The 21,519-nt window shown below is 49.7% G+C and overlaps 1 protein-coding gene across 1 annotated transcript in view; it reads right to left on the reverse strand.

Moving 5' to 3' along the window:
- Window positions 1–21,519, reverse strand: part of LOC146821407 (uncharacterized) — a 1,203,178-nt gene that overhangs the window by 809,730 nt on the left and 371,929 nt on the right. Inside the window, exon 27 of the mRNA XM_085609844.1 lies at window positions 2,236–2,433. Within this exon, the coding sequence (XP_085465970.1) occupies window positions 2,236–2,433 (198 nt within the window). The remainder of the gene's footprint in view (window positions 1–2,235; window positions 2,434–21,519) is intronic.

A 21,519-nucleotide genomic window follows, 5' to 3' on the forward strand; every position in this document is an offset into this window, starting at 1 on the left:
TAAGTATTTATCACCCTAAACAATTGAGGGACATCCACTTCTACCGCTAATGGGGGGACACAAACGAAGACACTTTAGATATTTTCTCAGCAATAGTTCATCCAGTAGGGATAGCATTAAATGCAGTAAGAATAAGGAAGCAAGCTGAATTAATAGAGAGGCTGTCTAATTACACCACTACTGCTTTATCTAGCACTACTGAAGAGATGATTGTCACAAGCAGCATGATTTTGCAGAACAAAATGACTTTGGGTTTGATTTTAACAAGGGAGGGTAGGGTCTGCAAGGTAATCAATATACAGTGTTGCACTTTTATCCCTGCCAATACATAGAACATACAAGATCTTCTATTAAATATCTCAAAAGATTTCACAGAAAGAGCATGATATGGGCAAATCAGGATTTTGTAAAATAAATCGAAGACCTGCATTGGTAATTGTTATATTCTTACTTTTGGTTCTGTTCATATGCGTAGGGCCTAGCTTATGTTCAAAGTGCTTAAATATGGGAAGGAAATATAGTGGTCCCAAAGATTACAAAAAGAGATTAGGGAATAAGGAGGTAGAATTCGAAAGGGAACATGAATTCCAGAAAAGGCCAGGCATCTGAATGACGTGGATTGCTAAGAAGCTTGGCACTGAGTGCCAAAAGAAGCAACATTTGGCCACTTAGGCCACAAAAGCAAAACCTACACAGATTCCATCTTGCTTGTGTCACACGAACACATTGCTACAGTGCTACAACAACTAATAATTAAGGGTATTTTCTGGAGCTCAGCTCTGGATAGCATGGGAAGATTAGAGAGTGAGATATGATGTTCTCAACCTGACATTTTTAGTATCTCTTAAGGTTACATCTGCATTAAGACGAACGCACTGTTTAACAAATGTATGAACTAGAAAGGAGTTGTTACACATATATTAATGCCCATCTGTTTGTCATGCTTGAGAACTGAACTGTTAAGTTTATGTCCATTACTGGGCAGAGGTATAACTACCTGGGTCTTAATTTTTGGTGAATGGTTCCCTCAGTATTTGGGCTTACTCTGATCCAGTTGTCACATTTGGACATGTTTAATATTAAATGCTAAATACTTATTTTCCTGGCTACAATTCCAGTCTTTGGAAAGTTTTAAATCACCGTACAAGCTTGGCAGGAGCATATTGAGATAAACATAGATTATTCAAGGAAATCAAAGTATCAATATGTTTAGAACTGAGGGACTGATTCACAGCAATGTTTTGAAACTGTGATATTTGCTGCTCAAAGATTTGAATACTAGATTTGATGGGGATTTATAAACATCCAACCAAGTAGTCTGGAAAATCTGCCCAAACTGCAGATTCCATGAGGACTCATCTTTTACTCTGCCACCATATGTACTCATGTGGATTGTTTGAAGAAGTAAATTTAGTGGAAACGCGCAAAACTGTTTTTTCTGGGGGAGGAAACCTGTCTAATGTCACTCTAGAACAGTTTTGAATAGTTTCCAAGGCGGGAATGACCATGTAGAATGTTGTTAATATTAATAAACATCTACCTTGGTGGGTTGTTTTATGCATTTTCCACTGGCATGTGCTTGTTGATTAACACTTTCCTTTTTCTGACCCTAACCATAAGCATCCATTTGCAAAATATTGACTATACTAGCTGATTTTCCCCAAACAAATGTTCACAAATCTTGATTCTGTGACTTACATCTGGGAAATTACACCTGCAAATGTCTTTTTATTTGTACACCTAAATCGAACTAATGTGTGCAACAATGTTTCTAAACTGGGCCCCAGATGTTTTAGATTGAAGTGTAGTAGTGAATGATGGGGTTAAAGTTAGGAGCTCAATTTTCACATCTTAAAACACCAAGTTGTACCAGGATAGACCTAGAACTCAGAGAGGATAGATTATGGTTTAATTGAAAAAACACGTGACCTTGTTTTTCGCGAGGTGGTCTAGTGGCATTATTCTTGAATTATAGAATGAAGGAAAATTCTGGTAAAGGAATGTGACCCATCAGAGGACTGATTGATCAACCGCAGTAAGATACATTCAGGAGAGCAACAATGACTAAAACTAGTAGACATTCCCCTGATATTCATGATGTCTTTCTGGTCACAAAAGCAACAAATGCATAAAAAAGTGATTAAAGTGCCTGAAAGAACTTAATGCAGCTAATGTATGGTTCAGAAATCAAAAGACTCAGCTACAGCAAATCACACAATATGGTCAATGTCTTACCTCAATGTTCGTCTGTACTTGGAGTCCGTTCCTTGCCCGGTCTGTAGCTTGAGCTTTGAAAGAGAATGTTCCTGTCTTTCCTGCCACTGATACAACATAGACCAGCCCGGTGTTCTCATCAATGGCAAATTCATTGCCTGACTGGTCCACAAGGCAATATTGGAATATTCCATGCTTGCTAAGATCTGCATATTTTGCCTGAATAATGAGAAAGAGACTGAGTATAGAGCACAGTTGGTACAAAGAGCAACAATGAAAAATGAGACACATCATCAGCAGTGTTCAGTGATTTTTTGTATCTTTTTTATTGTCATTTAGGCGTAGTAATAAACAGTTGTGATTATATATTCCAGAAGCACAAATGAAATTCTTCATGCGTTCAACATTTCTGTTCTGTTGTATCCTTCATTTTATGCTCACATTGATGGCAATCCTCGACAAAGCACAAACCTAATCATGTAACTATTGAGGATCTAAGTTGAAGCACCAATATTCTATTGCAATAATATCTGGTCATACCTTTGAACAACAGTTCATCATTATACTCAGGAAGGAGAGAGCAAGCACAGCGATTGCCACAAACGGGTGGGGTAAAGAGGATTGAGGAGTCACCCAGTGACCTGCCAGAGTGTCCCCCATTCCAGTGTACTGTTATATCAACTTTTTCCGCTCCAACATAATCTTAAAGAGTGGGGGATCCTAATCCTTTCCAATATATGCACACATTCGCTCTGGAGGCAAATGTCAGGTTGTTTGCTTTATTGATACCACTTCCAGACTATTTTCTCTTGTCTAACAGTCTTTGTCCAGATATCTCCATCTAGCTATCATGTTATTCATTGTGACATTTTCAATATCTGTCAACTTCAGTACCTCTGTCAACCAGCAACTGAGGACGGGAGCTATGCCCTACTTCCACTGTGTGGTGATTAAACGTTTGGCTAAAACACAGGATTTAAAGGTTAATGGTGTCCACTAGCTTACAGGTACTGTCAGAATCCACATAGTGTGCAAGCATTCATATTGCCTAGATATGTAAAACACACTACTATGACAGAATCCACAGGTTCTTAGTGAACAAGTTACTTGCTTTCAACAACACTCTTTCTGGTAGAGACTATATTTAGCCACTGATTCCTAACCTTTTGAATATTCCCCAGGCGTTAGACTGGATTCAGAAACTTTTCACCAGTACCTCTGCACATGGATAGGTGGAGCACTGCAGCTCCGCACTGATGCAGGTCTGCTTCAGAAATGGTGTGTGGAGGAGGAGGAGCCTAGCGCGCAACCAAGATGGCCGCGTAGGTGCGAGGCTCCCGAGGACCTTCGCGACCTCCTGAATTAATCCTGGCGATATCCTGTCCTTGTTGAGGGGACTGTGTCGGTGAACCCGAGCTGAGGCGCCGCCCGTTCTTTGGGCTCGAATCGGACCCCGAATACCGGTGGGAGCATCGATTGAAGGTTGCGGCCTTCTCCTCGCCGGCCCCCCGGATTGGAGTAGTGGGGCGATCCGGGGACGAAGTGAATAACAACGGCGAGCGGGGCTGAGCGACTCGCATACCCCGCACTTTCACTTTCGCTTTTGCGCCCTCCTTGCCTCAGGCGGGGTCGGGCTGCGGAGCGGGGTGCGGTGGTGTTGCCTTGTCCGGGTGCCCGGCTGACCCGCCGGCGGTGGGGTGACCCGCTGCCCGGTGGTCGCACCCGTCCCCCCCCCTGACACCCGTGATTTGGTGTGGCGGCCCGTTTTGGAGATCTTGGTACGACGGTGTAAGGGCCAGCATGGCCACCAAACAAGATGGCGACCGGGCGAAGATGAAGACAACCCGCCGTGGCACGGCGCACCAGGCCAATAGTATGGATCGCTATACGCTCCAAAAGGGTTCTCCGGAGACAGCGCGGTCGTCCCTGGTGGGCCCGACGGAGGCACCTGCCCAACCGGTGGATCTGACCCTCCGGGACGTCATGGGCGCCATCGCAGAGATGAAGGCCTCGGTGGACCAGCGTTTCGATACCTTGGCGCAAAAAATTGACTCTGTCCTGGTGGATGTGGGCCTTGTGAGGGCAGACTTGTCAAAAACGAACGACCGAGTTGACTCCCTGGCCCACACCACAACGAGCCTCACGACGGACGTGGTGGCCCTCCAGAAGGAGGTGCGCCGGCTTGGCCAGGCGAGCGCCCTGATGGACCGGCGACTGGAGGACTCCGAGGGTCGGGCCCGGAGGAACAATGTTCGCATTATTGGTGTGCCGGAGGGCCGAGAGGCGGAGGCGGCGGATCTCTTTGTGGAAGAATTGATCCTGACTCATCTCCAGCCCCGGGGGCTGAGTAAGCTGTTTGCGGTGGAGCGTGCCCACCGGGTCCCTGGGGGCCGCCCTAAGACCGGTGCCCCGCCGCGGCCTATTATTGCCCGAATTTTTAATTTCCGGGACAGAGACGCCATCCTTCAGACCTCCAGGCAACAGGGACCGGTCAGGCTGGACAACATGGATGTACACTTCTACCCAGACTTTACTCCGACGGTCCAGAAGCAGCGACAGAGCTTTCTCGGTATCAAGCGTCGCCTAAGGGACTTAAACCTCAAGTACTCAATGCTCTTTCCGGCTAAGCTGAGGGTGGAGGTGGATGGCCATACGCACTTCTTCGACCGGCCCGAGGCGGCTGGGGACTGGTTAGATACTTTGCCTGGAGATCGGGGTGGGGGGGCGCGGCTGGCGGGGAGGGCCCGCCGGATCAGAATTGAGGGGTGACTGTATAGGCCTTGCTCGGGATATTACTCCTTTACCATATATTGCTTTCGTATGTTCCCCTCCCATGGAGGTCGGGTGGGGTCTGCTGGGGGCTTCCCTCCTCCTCTGGGGGACTAGTTAGTACTTAGCTACGGGGCAACAGGCACACTGCACTTTGGGGGGGCTGTCTGGGCTCATGCAGGGGTGCAGGGAGGGGGGAGTTCTGTTGGGACCGGGGGGTGGGGGGGTGTGTTGTTTGTTAACACCGCGAGGCAAACCCGCAACTGTTTTGTTGTTTTTTAAGATGCTCGGTGGGGGGCGACCGATTGTTTTGACGTATCATGGGGGGTAGGGATTTGATTGTGTTGTCATGGAATGTCAACGGCCTGGGGGATAGGATTAAACGTGGTGTGGTCCTGCAGTATTTAAAACGTATTTCACCAGATGTTGTCTTCTTGCAGGAGACACACCTTATTGGTAACACCTTCAATGCAATGAATCGGCGGGGATATCGTTTAGCGGCCCACTCCGGCTTCACTTCGGGCTCGCGGGGGGTGGGTATTATGGTCAAGAACTCGCTCCCGTTGGAGATTGACGAGGTGCGCCATGATGAGAGGGGACGCTACACTGTTCTGGTGGGACGAATGGAGGGTAGAGTGTTCATCTTCATATCAGTGTACGTCCCGCCTGGGTTACAAGCCACTACATTTGCGGACCTGGGGCGCCTCCTTCTGGACCTTCCGGGTGGCCTGTTGGTGGTTGGAGGGGACTTTAACGCGGTTGCCTCTGGGTCTATGGATCGCCATCCCCCTAGGGACCTCCCCCGGGCACAGGCGTGGCTGCCCGGCCTTTTAGACACGCTGGGCCTGGTGGATTGCTGGCGCTTAAAGCATCCCGTATTGCAACAGTACACCTTCCACTCGGGGGCCCATGGTAGCCTCTCGCGGCTTGATTACATCCTTGTCCCGGCGGCCCATGCAGGGAGGGTGGGGGAGGTGCGCCATTTGGCACGGGGTATCTCAGACCACTCCCCATTGTTGTTGCATTTCGATGTCTTCCCGAGGGGGGATGGCAGAGTGGCCCCGATCAATGCATGGTATTTGCGCGACCCCACCATTCGTGCCGACTTGATCAAATCCTTACAGCGCTATTTCGATGAGAATGTGGGGTCGGTCCCGTCTGCCATCTCCCTGTGGGAGGCTTTCAAGGTGGTTCTTAGAGGGGAGGCCCTCTCCTTTATTTCCAATGCCCGGCGGCGCGAGCGGGAGGAGGTGACCCGGGTTGAGGCCGAGATTGCAGAACTGGAGGGTGACCTGGGGAGCGGGGTAACAGACGCCAAGTTGCATGTTTTGCATTTAAAGCAGGCGGCCTATCGGGCCCTCGTCACGGAGGCGGCCAGGGGCCTCAGTAGAGAGCAGCAGGGGCGATTGTATGATGTGGGGGACAAGGCTGGCAAATTGATTGCGTGGTTAGACAAGAGGGAGAGAGCGAGCCGCGTGGTGCCTTTGATTGAGAGCGTGGATGGTGTGTGCGTCACTGAGCCGGACGCCATTGTCTCCTGCTTCGCGGATTATTTCCGCGAGGTCTACTCCCCGGTTTCTCCCTGCTCGGAGGAAGATTCCCAGGCCTTGCTTCGGGACATCGCACTGCCCTCCCTTACGGTGGAGGACAGGGATTCGCTGGACGCCCCTCCCACCTCGGACGAAATTGCCTCGGCTATTCGCTCGGTTGCATCCGGCAAGGCCATGGGCCCCAATGGTATTCCCATTGAGCTATACAAGTTGCGCCCGGATGTGTTGGCGCCCCACCTGCGCGCGATGTTCCTTGCGGCCCACTCGCGGGGCTCCCTCCCGCCGGACCAGCGTCTGGCTACAATTGTGGTGATCCCCAAGGAGGGGAGGCCCCGTGAACGGGTCACATCCTACCGGCCGATTTCGCTTTTGAACGCGGAGCCCAAAATCCTCGCCAAGGTGTTGGCCAACCGGTTGGTTGGCGTGGTGGGCGACTTGGTCCACCAAGACCAATCGGGCTTTATACCACACCGCAACACGGCGCTTAATCTGCGGCGCTTGCACGGGGTGCTCGCGCGTGTCCCATTTGTGCGGGAGCCGGCCATCTTGGCGTCCTTGGACGCCACCATGGCGTTTGATACGCTCGAATGGCCATATATTTGGGCGATGCTGGCGAAGTTTGGGTTCGGCCCGGGTTTCGTCAGCTGGGTCAAATTGCTCTATTCGGGCCCGCTGGCGCAGGTGGTGGTGAATGGGCGAGTATCTGCCCCATTCGCGCTGGGGCGGGGCACGCGACAGGGTTGTCCCCTGTCGCCTCTCCTGTTCGCCCTGGCCATGGAGCCCCTGGCGGAATGGCTGCGGTGGCATCCTTCTATCCGTGGTCTCCGCTGGACCCCCGAGCATGAGGACCGCGTGTCTCTCTATGCTGACGATATCCTCTTGTATCTTGCCTCCCCGCGCAAGTCACTGATCGTCCTGGTTGATGTTTTGCGTTCCTTCGGTCGCAACTCAGGCCTGGTCATCAACTGGGCGAAATCCTGTGTCTATGTGCTCTCCGGGGAGGCCCCGGTCCTGCCACGGGACTGTCCGATCCAGATTGCCTCCCAGGGGTTCCGGTACCTGGGTATATATATCACTCTCGACCCGGAGGCCCGCTATGAGCGGAACTTGCTGCCCCCCCTCCAGCGTCTGAGGGAGGACGTGGTGCGCTGGCGGCGTCTGCCGCTCTCGCCGCTCGGCCGAGCGGCCTTATTTAAAATGATGTCCCTGCCGCGCCTCCTCTACGCCCTCCAGAATACCATGGACTTGGTCCCAGCACGCTACTTTCGCGAGGTGGAGGGCCTCCAGCGGCGCCTGTTCTGGGATGGGAGGCCGCGTATTGCTCTGGCTAAATTGACGCTCCCGTGGTATGACGGAGGAGTCGCCCTCCCGGACATCAAACGGTATTACTGGGCCTCCCAACTAGCTGCAATTAATCATGGCCTTTACGGGCCCGCCTTGAACCCGGCATTCGAGATGGACCGGACGCTTCTGCCCGGTGGCGATTATAATCGAGCGCTCTACTCTGGCACGCCCGACTCCCGTTTGACGGGACCGACGCGTGTCATGGTGCGTGTCTGGCACGCGGCTAATGCAGCTATGGGGTGGAAGGACCGTTTGACCCGAGCGTCTCCGCTGTATGCATCTGAGAGGTTGGGCTCCCTGTGGACGTCGAAGGGCTTCGAGAAGTGGGACACGATCGGAATCAGCACGGTAGGAGATCTCTGGACGAGGGGGGGATTCAAAACTTTTGAGACGCTGCAGGCGGAGTTTCAGCTGCAGGGCGGTGAGTACTTTCGGTACCTACAGGTCCGCCATGCGCTGGGCTCCGTCTTCACGGATGTTGCATCTATCCCGGAGTCTTCCCCCCTGGAGGACAGAGTGCTAGATGGCCATGTCCCGGACAGCACGATCTCCCTCATATATAAAAAACTGATTAACGATAGATCGTGTCTGCTGACTAGTCTCCGCGAGGCCTGGGTTGCCGACGGGCTGGAGCTGGACGACGAGGATTGGATTTCCGCGGTGGCCTCTCCGAAAGAGGTGGCCATCCCGGCTCGCCTTCGTTTCGTCCAGCTCAAGATCCTTCACCGGGTCTACGTGACGGGGCCAAGGCTTTTACGTATGGGTTTTGCCGGTGATGGAATGTGTAAGCGTGGCTGTGGTGCGTTGGCAACTTTCATGCATATATTGTGGGAGTGCCCGAAGGTGGAGCGATTCTGGCGTGGTGTGCATGAGGTTCTACGAATGGTTACGCGGGTCACGCTGCTGCCTGAAGCGAGGAGATGCTTGCTGAATGTCTGGGAACCAAATGACTACTCGGTACCGCAGACGCGGTGGGTGACTCTGGGATACATGATAGCCAAGCGTGATATTGCCCAATTGTGGGGATCCCAGAGGCCCCCTGCGGTGTCGGCCTGGAAGGAGCATATGGATTGGTGTATGTTTCGTGAAAAGGTGGTGTATGTGGCGAGGGGTAAACCTGGGGCGTGGATGAAACTTTGGGGCCCCTGGAACGCCTACCGCGGGGGTATTTGTGAGCCGCCGCTGCTACCGGCGGTCTCGCCGGCTCCGTCTCCCTAGATGGCGCCCCTCCCTTGGCCGCGGGCGCGCGGTCCCCCAGTCCCTGATCTACTCCCGTCCCCCTCCTCGGAATTTTGCTGCTGGTGTGGATCCCCCACTTATGGAGCACGTGTTGTCACTTTGGATCGAGGGTTGCCTTGCGGTTGTGGTTTGTTTATGTTGTTTTGTATTGAGAAAATGGAACCGTACTGTGGGCATGGAGCTTGGAGACCTGCACCATTGATCACTCCTGTTTTCCTACTGTGCACCGCTGAGAAATTTTTTTTTCTTTTTGCTGTATGTATGTAATATGCTTTTGATGCTCTAGCGGCCGGCCGGGTGGTTGTAGGCCCATACCTGTAACTTCTATAAACTGCAATAAACGGTTTCAAAAAAAAAAAAAAAAAAAAAAAAGAAATGGTGTGTGGAGCCTTTTTAGGTACCAACCTAGCACGCTAACGTCAGGTGCTTTTGAGGCTATCCACGACTTGAAGGAAATTTGCCTGTGACCAGTGTACTTGGGCTCATATTAATGGATAGAGTCCAATCAGAGAACATGGCGGATGGCAAGGTTGATGAGGAATCTGCAGCTAGATAGAGTCTCAACCAAAAAAAGCCTAACCGAAGGTAAGGAACTTATTCTTCTGATAGAGACTTCTTGCTGCAGATACTTTGACTAAATATCAAAGCTATACCTATTTGGAGGTGGGTCTGTGAATGGCCTCATACCAGTAAGTACTGTAGGACTAAACAGGCAAAATGACCCTCTCAGCAAACCTGACTGTTCAGACAATAGTGCTTTTTGAACATATGGAGGGATGCCCATGTAGACATCTGGAAAATGTCCACGACAGAGAATCTGCAAGCCATTGAAGTGGTAGCAGCTTTGGCACTAGTAGGATGAGCATGCAATACTTCTGGAGGCTCCTTTTTGGCCAGTACATAGGAGATCTCAATGTAAAGCATGATTGAGTGGTAGATGGCTCTTATCTACACTGCCTTGTCCTATTTCACTCCAGAAAACCCCACAAAGAGTTGATCATCCACCTGGAGTTCTTTAGTATGATCAATATTAAAAGCTAAGAGCTCTCTTGGAGTCCAAATGGTGGAGTCTCTCCTCATCCTTAGAGGGATGAAGCAGAGCATAGAAAGCCAGCAAGGTGATGTTTTGACCAATGTGGAACCGCATCACAACTTTGGGTGAGCAGGAAGCCCCTATCCACAAAACCAGTTGGTCTGGGAAGAAGGTAATGTATGGCAGCTTGACACTGAATGTCCAACGACAAAAAGAGAGGGAGAAAACAAATATTGTAAACCTTTCAAAGAGCGCATTACAACTGGAGACTTAAAAAATGAGGGCTGATCCGTCAACAAAGAAGGCCAAAGGAGTAAAAGGTACTCTTTAACAGTGCCCAGAACAAAGCTTTGCCAAGCTAGGGACAAAACAAACAACAAAACATCAGATAAGTTTGCCTGGAGGGGGTCTACATGCCATGAACCTCACCAAGCCACTAGTTTTTCCCCAGTGACAGGTATAGACAGTTTCTCTCAAGGGCTGCCTAGCTGCTAAAATGACACCAATCACCGTCGGAGGGAGATCTAAACTTTTTAACTGTCGCAGCTCAATTTTGAAGCATGAAGGTGGCAATTGTGAAGGCCTGGGCGCAGAACCCTGCCCTGTTGCTGTGACAGCAGATCCTCCTGGAGAGGCAGCCTGAGCAGAGGGCAGATGCCCTAGGCCCAGGACTTCTGGGTACCATAACATTGGTGCCCAATCCGGTTCCACTAGAATTACCTGGTCCTGGTCGGTCCTGATCGTCTTGGGAACTCTGGGTTGGAGTGGTATAGATGAAAAGGCATACAGGAGTCCCAAGTGCCACTCGAGGTGAAACACGTTTCAGAGCAAAAGATGCCTTGGAACCTCCAACATGCAGACTGGCTGACATTGTGTGTTCTTGATAGTGGTGAACAGATTGAGGCAAGGTTCTCCTCATTCGTGGTAGAGACCTTCTGCCACCTCCAGGTGTAACTACCAGTTGCGAACATCTAGGCACTGATGGCTGGGCTTGTCCACCCTGGCATTCAATGATATCGCCAGGTGGCTCACCACCAGGAAAATTCTTTGGAAGTTCAACCATTTCAAGAGGAGCAGGTACTCCTGGCATAGGGTCTATGACCCCAACCGGCCCATTTTTGCAGTAACACATAGTGGTGGTGTTGTCCATGAGCATCTGTGCCAGCTTCCCCTTGATGGACAGATGTAGGCTTTTCAACACCAAGCAGATGCCCTCAGCTCCAGAGGGTTAACATTGAGCCAAGACCTGCTGGAGACCAGAGACCTCACATCGATAGTAAACACTAAAGATGACAGGAGGTTCACCATTGTCTACAGGTGGTTGACGACTGCTAGGGGCGAGCTCACCTTTAACATTCAATCCTCGTCAAGGTAGGGGATGACTGGGAATTCTGACCTCGGAAGGTGCGATGCTACGTGCACAATCACTTTTGTGAACACCCAAGGGGCACTGGTGAGACCAAAGAGGAGCATTATGCACTGGCTATGCTCCTATCCCACCACAAACAGCAGGGAGTGACCATGGGCCTGCAAGACAGGTGTATGGAAACAGGAGTCCTGCACATCCAGTGCCATCATCCAGGCTCTGGGGTTGACGGCAGACAAGACCTTGGCTAGCAAGAACATCTTGAATGTTTCCTTCCAGAGGTAGGTAATTAGAGGGCACAGGTCTAAAGTAGGACAAAGGCCTTCGTCCTTCTATGACACCAGAAAGTAGCAGGAATACCACCCATGACTTACTTCTGGTGCAGGCACCCTCTTGACAGCCCCTTTTGCCAAAAGGGCTTGCACTTCCTACCGCAGATGGCCCTTGTAAGTCTTTTGAGGGCGGTGGATGGTACGGTGGTGCGAAAATGAAGGGTGTTCCCATTCTGAATAATTTGCATGACCCACATATCTAAAGCTATGACCTGCCAACCAGGCAAGAATCTCTGAACCTGCCTCCCGCTGGGTCGTTGTGTTCCACTAAGGCCATGCTAAGGGGGTTTGGCAGGTAGGGTGACAGTGGACTGGATGGCCCGCTGAGCTTAACCCCAGGGGAGGGGAGAACCACTGCCTTTACTGCAAAACTGCTGGGCACCTTGTTGAGGTTGGATTGACAGATGATACGGGGGTGCCTCTGCCAAAGTTGCAAAAGGAACGCTTGGGATGATGCCTTGGATGAGGTAGGGCCAATAAGCCCAGGGAGCTTGCCATGGCCCTAATCTCCTTGAACTGCTCTACAGTGGAATATCCCTGGTACTCAAACAGGCGAGTCCAGTCAAAGGGCATGTTCATTACGGATGACTGGACATCGCTTGAAAACCCAGTTGACTGCAGCCTAGCATGGTGGTGAATAGCTACACTAGTGCCACTGTCTCGCTCAATGGGATCAGCGGCGTGCAAGCCACAACGAGTTGTGAACTTGGCTGAATAGGTTGGGCGAGGGCAAGCCAGAGATCTTCAGTAACACCATGGAGGACTTGAGCCACTGAATTCAAAGGACGTGGAATAGCATTCCAAGAGCATTTACCAATCTAAGAGTCAGGCTGGTGAATGAGAATACTTTCTTGCAAAACGTCTCCACTCGTTTTGACTCCATATCGAGGGGAGTAGGAGGAATGTGTTTGGGTGTGTCCTTATTCTAGATGTCTGCAGAAGCAATCTTTCAGGGAAGAGGAGATAAAAACACAGGGTTGCCAGGGGCAGGGCAGTGGCACCGTGAAATATGGCAGTTGTCTTGTGTGGTCAGAGCAAGGTTTGGACCACACTCCCAACAAGGTAACCATAAGGGCCTCATTGAAAGACAAAAGGGGCTCAGTGGATGCCTGACCAGGCTGGAGGACTTCTGTTTCGACACTGGTCCTGACCTTCAAGTTGGGATCTGGAGGTAATGGACTTCGGACGTCCAGCGCATCACCATGGAATAAGAAGCACTCTCTTCAGCATCAGGACCAGGGGGTGAGATGAGCTCCGAATCAAGGGAGGTATCAAGGTCACTAGCATTTTGTTGGTCACTGAACCAATTCTCTTCATGGTATGGCTGACCAATAATAATGATGCAAATTACGCCAAAACGTGCCAAACAGGCAATGTATAGTATGTTTTCTCCCTTGAAGAGTTGGCAGGTTGAGTAGAGGGAGTGGTACAAGTTATGGGATAGGCTCTGAAGTCGATCGGCTTTGGAAACAAGACTGAGATGTATGCTACAACCCCAGTTTATTCTCAGGAGAGAGTGAGTGGTGGGAAAGTATCAAGTACCAATTGATTTATTGTGCTTTTCCTTCAACTTACCTGACTACTTTGATCGAGATGAAGACCGACCTCTGGAACGACTCCTATAGCTTCTAGATCTCGAACGGTACTGAAATTTTAATTTGTGGTCCTGTATGACCTTCAGGCTTGTTCATCAACGTGCAATCATTGCAGGCCTCAGAGTGGTGGCTCGAACCTAGGCACCACAGGCAGATCTGCTGAGGACGTGTCACAGACAATTGTTTGTACTGGGTCTGGGAGGTGACATGTCCCTTGCACACTGAACATTTTGAAGAGGAAAGGGTCTCAAAGAGAAATGGGCTGGCTCTGGATCAGTGTTTAATGGCACAGAAAGAAAGGAACTAATGTCAGTATGCATGAGTGGCCCCTATATATGCTCCACATGTCATTCCCAGCACAAAACAACCTCAGTGAGGAACTACACAGTGCCACCAACCAGCACCAGAGGTACTGCTGAAAAGTTTTTGGATCTAGTCTAACACCTGGGGAATAGTCAAAACGTGAGGAATCGGCAGCTGTAAGTCTATGTTTGATATGTAGAGATCAGTTCTAGAACATTTCCCTGTAGAACACTCAGCAATGCATGTTAAGTGCTATGTTTGTGTTGTGGTGAATTCCCTGCCTAAACGCTTCTCTTGTTCATCCTCCTTCAGTGTGTTGCTCTTTCCTACAAGGAGTTACTCTTCCTCTTCCCTCTTTCTCTTTTGGGGAAGAGCGGCATGGCATACTGAGAAGAGAGTGGGCCATGACGGTATGTTTTTCTGTGCATGGCCTCTGCGGCCGGCCTCCCTTTTGTAGTGCACTTTTTTTTTTACTTGGCTGGGCAGCTTTCTCGTGCTTCTCACAGTGCCCAAACCTCTCTCTTTTTTTGATTTACCTTGCTTGCACCTGCTGCAGTGTCTAATCCCAGGGTGCCGTGTGGGTGATGAAATTGCCATCAGAGAGAAGACCTTGGCAGACAATCCTCATATGGTAAAGCACATCCGTCATGCCAGAAACCAAATTGCCCTGATATGCAAAAATAAAAAGCACCATTGCTAACATTCCACCCTCCTCCTCCTCTCCTCTCCCAATCCTCCTACTCACATGGGTCTGAGCTGCAACAGGTATATGGTGCTGGGATTGGATGCAGTTGAATCTGCTTGGCCCTTCATCAGAACAGTGTCCAGTGGTTGCAGCTCGGTATACCATTAAAGATACAGAATGTACTACATATTTCTGTTTCGGTGTTGTTTAAGACAGCACATGCACTGTCTATTGCAAGACATATTGTTTTCTAAAAGTGGGCTTAGAGGTCACTTATTACTTACCACTGGTTGGCTTAATTGTCACTCTTATTTGCTTGATTGCTATTTGTCAGCTGGCATAGGCTTCCTTCCTCTTTGAGTGTTTGTCCCTCCCTCTAGAGCATTGACACATTACTTGTGTTCTTCCACTTCTCAAATATTTAGGTGCTGATGTTTTCTTTCCATTTAACCCTCTACAAGAGTGCGTCCCCATCTTTTTTAGTTGTCTCCCATGTGTACTTCTCCACCCGCAGTATTCCTCCTGCTTGCCTCCTGCCCTCCCTTCAGCAATAACAAAATGTACCCACCTCGGCAGCATCATAGTGATGCTTTTAAGGTTTTTTTTTACCTTTAGCCATGCTAAACAGCAGCTGCGCTACAGTAAACATGGCTAAAGTCCTCCCTCCTGCCAGAAATAAAAGAAAGTGCTATTACAAGGCCAGCACTGGTTTTCTTAAAAACTTTCAGTACCCTACCTCCACAATAATAAAAGAACTATGACGTGCTCCGCTCTGGCTACATCACAACTCCCTTTTTTTCCCTTTTCCTTAACTTTCAGACCCGCCCTCCCCCAAAGAGGTCGTGTCCACATCCTGTGATTCTGGGCAAATCACTTAATCTCCCTGTGCCTGAATGTGTAATGTAAATACGGTGCTCATGTGAAGCGCTCCAATACCTTTGGGTCGAGTCCACGCTATAGAAATATGCAAACAAAAACAATACACAAATTAGCTATGGCCGTGTCATAGCGCTTTTCTTAACGTTCAGCCATGCTGCACAGTAGCCGCACAACCGTTGCAGGGCCGGCTTTAGGGCAGTGCATCCGTGGCGACTGCACTAGGTGCTGACCTGTGGAGGGGGGCGCTGACCTCAGGGGGATCACTGTGTTTAGCAATATCTTAGGTTGTAGAGATGAGGGGCACTTTTGCCCTGTGGCAGTGTGAGAATCTGAGGAGGCAGTCATGGGGGCACCAAAAGTGAATGTCGCACTGGGCGCCACCAGCGCTAAAGCCAGCCCTGAACAGGTGGATGCTGCACTGCAGCACAATATTGCAAAACACTTTGACAAAGCCCATATCTTGCATAGGTTAGACCTATTAGCTTGTTTTATTACACTTGTAGAGAGGCTTAGCCAAGGAGAGTGGATCTGTCAGTGTCCAGCCTGCCTAGCAAGCAACGCTGCCACAGTGGCTGGATGAAGGTGGCATCATGCAGCTGTCGTGGCACTTTGTGGCAGCACAGCGTGGCAGGAAAGGCAGAGTGTGCTCAGTGGGTCCCCAGGGCAGCAGAGATTCAGTGAGGGTAGTATTGGAGATCGCCTTATCCCGCCATTCAGGGCAAGTTCAGGAAAGCCAGAAGATGGAGAACACCTTATATTTTGGGCAGAGTAACGAGTGCCCAGCACTGCGCCCAACGGATGGTTTGCTTTGGCTCTGGCAAGAGGTCGCATTGAGAGCAACCCCGAAGCATAGCCCCCAAGGAGCATCAGAGATGGTCAGGACCAGGACCTCTCCTCCACGGGGGTATCTAGAGCCAGTGGTAGCAACCCAGCTTGGAAACTGGGGTACACTCGATGCCAGAAGTTCTTCACAATGTCCTCATGGGAGGGTCTTCAGCCCAGTCATCTCCCCCACTTGGGCCCAATGCTCATTTTTCAGCCCCCAAGCTCACTCCTGCGGGATGCTGATGGGCTCCGGAGATGCCGGGTGCAGTGTTGTGGGCCTCACCCTGCCTCCACTGATGCACCCCCCAGTTCTAGGCCCAAGGCCGGGAGATGGGTGGTGACTTGAGCGCTCTGTGCCAATTCAGGAGCCCCACGGGTATTCTGTTGCCAAGGGCCGGCTGCCCTCAAAGAGCGAAGATCCACGTGGTGCTGTGCCACTGGGTGCAAGTCCCTAACTGCACAGTCATCCCCCCACACACAAGGGGGCCACAGGACTGCAGTGCCTGCATCTCAGTCTCTGTGTCTTCCGGACCAGGGCCTTGTCGGTGAGCTGTGGTTGTGGCAGTGCCCAGCCCCGTCGATCTTGGCCCTCAAAAGGGTGTCAGAAGACAGGAAAACAGCCCCCACCATCAATGGCGCTGCACCAGGGAGGTTGCAGCAGTTTATGCCAGACTCATGCACCCTGTTATGGCGGTTGCTCAGGCAGAAAGAGATGAGCTCTAGCTAAGAGCGACCCCCAAGTTGGCTGGCTGAGCCATGCCCCCCCGTCAATTGTCTGGTTTGATGATGCTCAGAAGTCAATGCACAGCTGGCAAAATTTCTGGTTTGGTTCTTTATGATCAAAAGGAGTTGACTGCACCATCCCCAGCACTGGATATTTTGAACACACATCTATGAACACCTGCAATTGTTGGCTATCTGGCTCAAGGCAGATGTCCACACTCATTCTGGACCAGAGTACGGTGCATTCATCCTCTGCAATGACAGGACCAGGTCAGGTCCCTATCTCAGTCGCATGACCGAGTTCAAAGACCCACAAGACTTTATCTACTACAGCATCTATTTAGAGAGACCATAATTTTCCCCTATGACGTATTTTAGGTTTTGTTTGGTTGGATAGATGCACAGCAGATTTGTTGTACCTTTGATTATATTGGGTTTAGTTGATTTTTATTGTGCACCAAAAGGTGGCGCCGAGGGTCCAACGGCGTCTAGAACATAAGTTGAAAAAGTGATACTAGAGGTTCTCTAGAGTCATCCCTTTATGGTCACACATTTTGTTGTCTTTTCCACAAAAAGAAAGACTTCCACTCTGTTAATTCAATGGTTTGCAGGTAATTTATTTCATTAGCAATTTGGCTTAATTTCGAGCATAATTTGTTATCCTTTCACATATTCTCAAACGTTTTTATCCCAGGCAATGTCATCATCATTTATCCTATCCAATGCATTTCGGGCATTAGGGTCATGCCCTTCATCAGGGAGTTGACACTGTAAAACGGAATGGGATACCGTAAATGTAGTATGAAACAATTTGTATCATAAGTAATATCATTGTGGTGTGACATCATGAAAATTAAATAAGGTAATACGAGCAAAAAACGTGCGCAAGCTTACAAGCAGACATGATAATGGTGTACACTCAAGGTGAACATTGACATGAGAATGAAAACGTCACTTACATGCCTTTCTGTGTGTTGTTTTTAAGATCTGTAAAAGAATGGTAGGGTTCGGTTAAACTATGGGTGTTGGGAGCTACGGCATTGCGCTGAATAAATATGGGTCTATCCTAGCTGATGGACTAACCTGAAAAGGAACTCGAACGTGCTCGAGTCCGTTACTCGTCTTCCGTAGCGACGGCACGAAGATTATCGGCCGCGCTTTGCTATTTTGAAATGATTCCGATCATGTGATATGTCACATGACCATTGACGGGAAAGAAAGACTACAGCTAATCGGTATTCTACGGCCGGGGGGTCAAACTTAATTGCGGGAATCACCCGTTAGATGAGAAAGTGGACACATTAAACAGGTGGAGGGTATGTGAAATTAATTTGAGTGGTCATCTGCTTCCAAAAAAAAGGTGGTATGAAAATAAAGGAAACGAAAAAATGAAAAGGTGTTGAGAACCCATCGGGGCGCGAACCTGTGTAGATATGTGTACATATCATCTCGTTTTGTGAGTGGTGCCACTAGCGCATCTGGCAGGTTTACAGGGAAAGTGCGAGTACAATAAACAATGATACGGTGGGTGTCAGATATGATTGTGAACGAACACAGTGTTCACGAAGGTACAGTCTGCGGAGCAATTAATTACAAATAACAAGAAAATTCAATTCTTTCATTCAAACCTGTCGGTTTTTGGGTGGAAAGTTTTTTAATCCAGTGGTTCTCTCTTCTAAGGAGATGTTTAGAATTGTCTCTCCCCTCAATTTTCCGGACTGTTTCGAGTATGATATACTTAATTTGGGAAACATTATGATTTTCTTCTACGAAATGAGATGATAGGGCTGATTTCGTGTTCTTCAATCGAATGTTGGATTTATGTTCTGTTAGTCGTATCTTAATGCGACGCTCTGTCTTACCCACGTACATCTTCCCACATGGGCATCTTATCCCATAAATTAAATTGCTGGATTCACAAGTGGCATTCACCCTGAGTTTAATAGGATGACCTTGTGAGGGATGGCATATGGTGTTTCCTCTGATTATGCTGTTGCAATTGCCACAGTTGAGGCAAGGTATGGTTCCTGAGTGTGATGTAATATCTGGGGGTTTATTCTGTAAGATTTCACCCAAGTTCTTTGCTCTAGTGAACGCAAATATTGGTGATAGGCTGAATGACTGTTTGAAGTCTGGTTCCATGTTCGAAATTGACCAGTGTTTCAAAATGGTTTGTTTGTATTTCTTACTAGCTGTAGAATATTTTGATACCACCACAGTGCGTGTTTGATCTGTTTTCACCTTGGGGGTTAAGAGTTTAGATCTGTCCATTTTATCGATTCTTGTTTTGGATTCTTCCACTAGAGTTGGTGGGTAACCTCTCGAGATGAATTTGTTGGTCATATCTTTAAGTCTGGTTTTGAGGGTCTTTTCGTCAGAGGTGATTCTTTTCACTCTAGCCATTTGTGAGAATGGTAAATTCCTGATGAGGTTAGGTTCATGAAAACTTGAATATAGTAGCATGTTATTCCTATCAGTGGGTTTGACATATAGGTCAGTCGTGAATCCATCTGGGGTAATTGATACTCTAACATCCAAAAAGTTAACCATGGTATCTGATATGTCCCATGTCAATTGAATTCGTTGGTCTATATCATTGAATTTAGTCAATTCCATTATTAGTTTCTCCTCTGTGTTTGTTATGTTATGTTACGTTAATTTATTATGCGCACAGCTACTCCAGCCAAGGAGCGTCCCGGCGCAGAGACAAGGAGAAACATAACACAACAGGAAAAAAGACCTAAAATGGACAACTAAAACAAGAATGTTTTAATAGCTCTCCGGAAAGACAGCAGATCATCTAACTGACGGACTTCAACTGGGAGGGTGTTCCAAATTAGTGCAGCTTTCACGCTGAAGGAACGACCCCCCATCCGGCTGAGTCTAAATCTGGGGACCACAGCAAGGGCCTGGCCCTGAGATCGGAGACTGCGGGTGGGGACATAGAAAGAGATACAGTTGGACAAGATTTCAGGGCCTTTACCTCTTAAGATTTTAAAGGCCAAACAAAGGACCTTAAAAAGAATACGCTTCCTTACAGGGAGCCAATGCAGCGAGCGGAGGACATTCGCCACCGGGCAAAATCTGGGTAGGCCAACAATGGCTCTAGCCGCAGCGTTTTGAACCCGCTGTAGGCGAGTTAACTCAGCCTGGTTGGCCCCAGCCAGGAGAGAGCTAGCGTAGTCCAGACGAGAGATGATAGTTGCCTGGACTACAAGCTGTCTGGTTGGGGCATCGAAACATTTAAGAACTGGTCTAAGTCCTCTTAACAGACCAAAACAACCGGCTGCAGTTTTTTTGGTATGCCCTACAAAGGTAAGGCCAGCGTCCAACCAGACCCCCAGATTTTTCACCTCCGACACCGAGGTCGGAGTGGGGCCCAGCTCAGAGGGCCACCACTGATCGCCCCATAGCTCTACTCCCTTCCCGACCACCATTACCTCCGTTTTAGTGGCATTAAGCTGGAGACAGTTTCCTGTCAACCAGCTAGCCACCGCCTTCAGTCCAGACTGAAACCTGGGGGCATCTTGTTGTACATCCCCGCTGAGCGTAACCGCCAGCTGAGTGTCATCGGCATATGAGACCAAAGTTAGGCCCCACTGCCTCGCGACATCAGCCAGCGGTCTCGCGTAAAGGTTGAACGACGTGGGGCTCAGCGAGGACCCTTGCGGAACCCCCATGGCCAGAGGCTGGAAACTGGACGTGAAGGGAGGGATGGCCACACAGAAGGAGCGGTTGTCCAGGAAGGAGCGGAGCCATTGCAGCGCCAAACCACTGATACCAATCTCCTCGAGCCGATGCAGGAGGATGCTGTGAGATACCGTATCGAAGGCGGCACTGAGATCTAACAATATCAGCGCCGCCGTCTGACCAGCATCCAACCTTGCACGCAGATGTTCCACCATCACAAGAAGAGCGGTCTCCGTGCTGTGACCAGCACGGAAGCCATTCTGTGTGGGGTCGAGGGCGTTGGTCCGGGCTAGATGTTCTGACAGGGCCAGATTAACATGGGCCTCTGTCAACTTTGCCAGCCAGGGTAGCAGCGAGATGGGACGAAAACTTTCAGGCTTAGACGGGTCCAAGGAGGGTTTTTTAATAATCGGGGACACCACCGCCTGCTTCCATTTAGTTGGAACTACCCCCGACTCCAAGGAGAGGTTGACAAGGGAACGCACAACAGGGCGTCCCATAAAGGTCTGGTCTCGAAAGAGAGCAGGCCTCACTGGATCGGATGGAGATCCAGATTTAACTTGCAAAGCAAGTTTATCAAACCCATCCGAGGTGAGAGGGGGAAATGAGAGCAGGGTGATCTGACGAGGTGTCTCATTGGAACTTCCCGACGAGACCCCAATGCTAGGGAATGTCCGATAAATAGCTTGGACTTTTCCCAAGAAATAGGAAGCAAGGGATTCGCAGTGGGAGACAGAACTCTCGGCTGTAGAGGTAGTCCGCTTAGCCATAAGATCTTTAACCGCCTTGAAGATGGCCTTTGACGGGTTGGTGCTGTTCCGGAATTCTTCGGCATAGAAGGCCGCTCGAGCACGACATATGGCCCGATGATAGAGCTTGACGGACGCGGCATATGCAGCTTTTAAATCGGCCCCATATGTCTTCCGCCAAGCCCTCTCCGCCCGTCTATTGGCTCCCTTCAAGGCGCGTAAG

Source organism: Triturus cristatus, chromosome 6 (assembly GCF_964204655.1).
Source record: "Triturus cristatus chromosome 6, aTriCri1.1, whole genome shotgun sequence".
Taxonomy (NCBI): domain Eukaryota; kingdom Metazoa; phylum Chordata; class Amphibia; order Caudata; family Salamandridae; genus Triturus; species Triturus cristatus.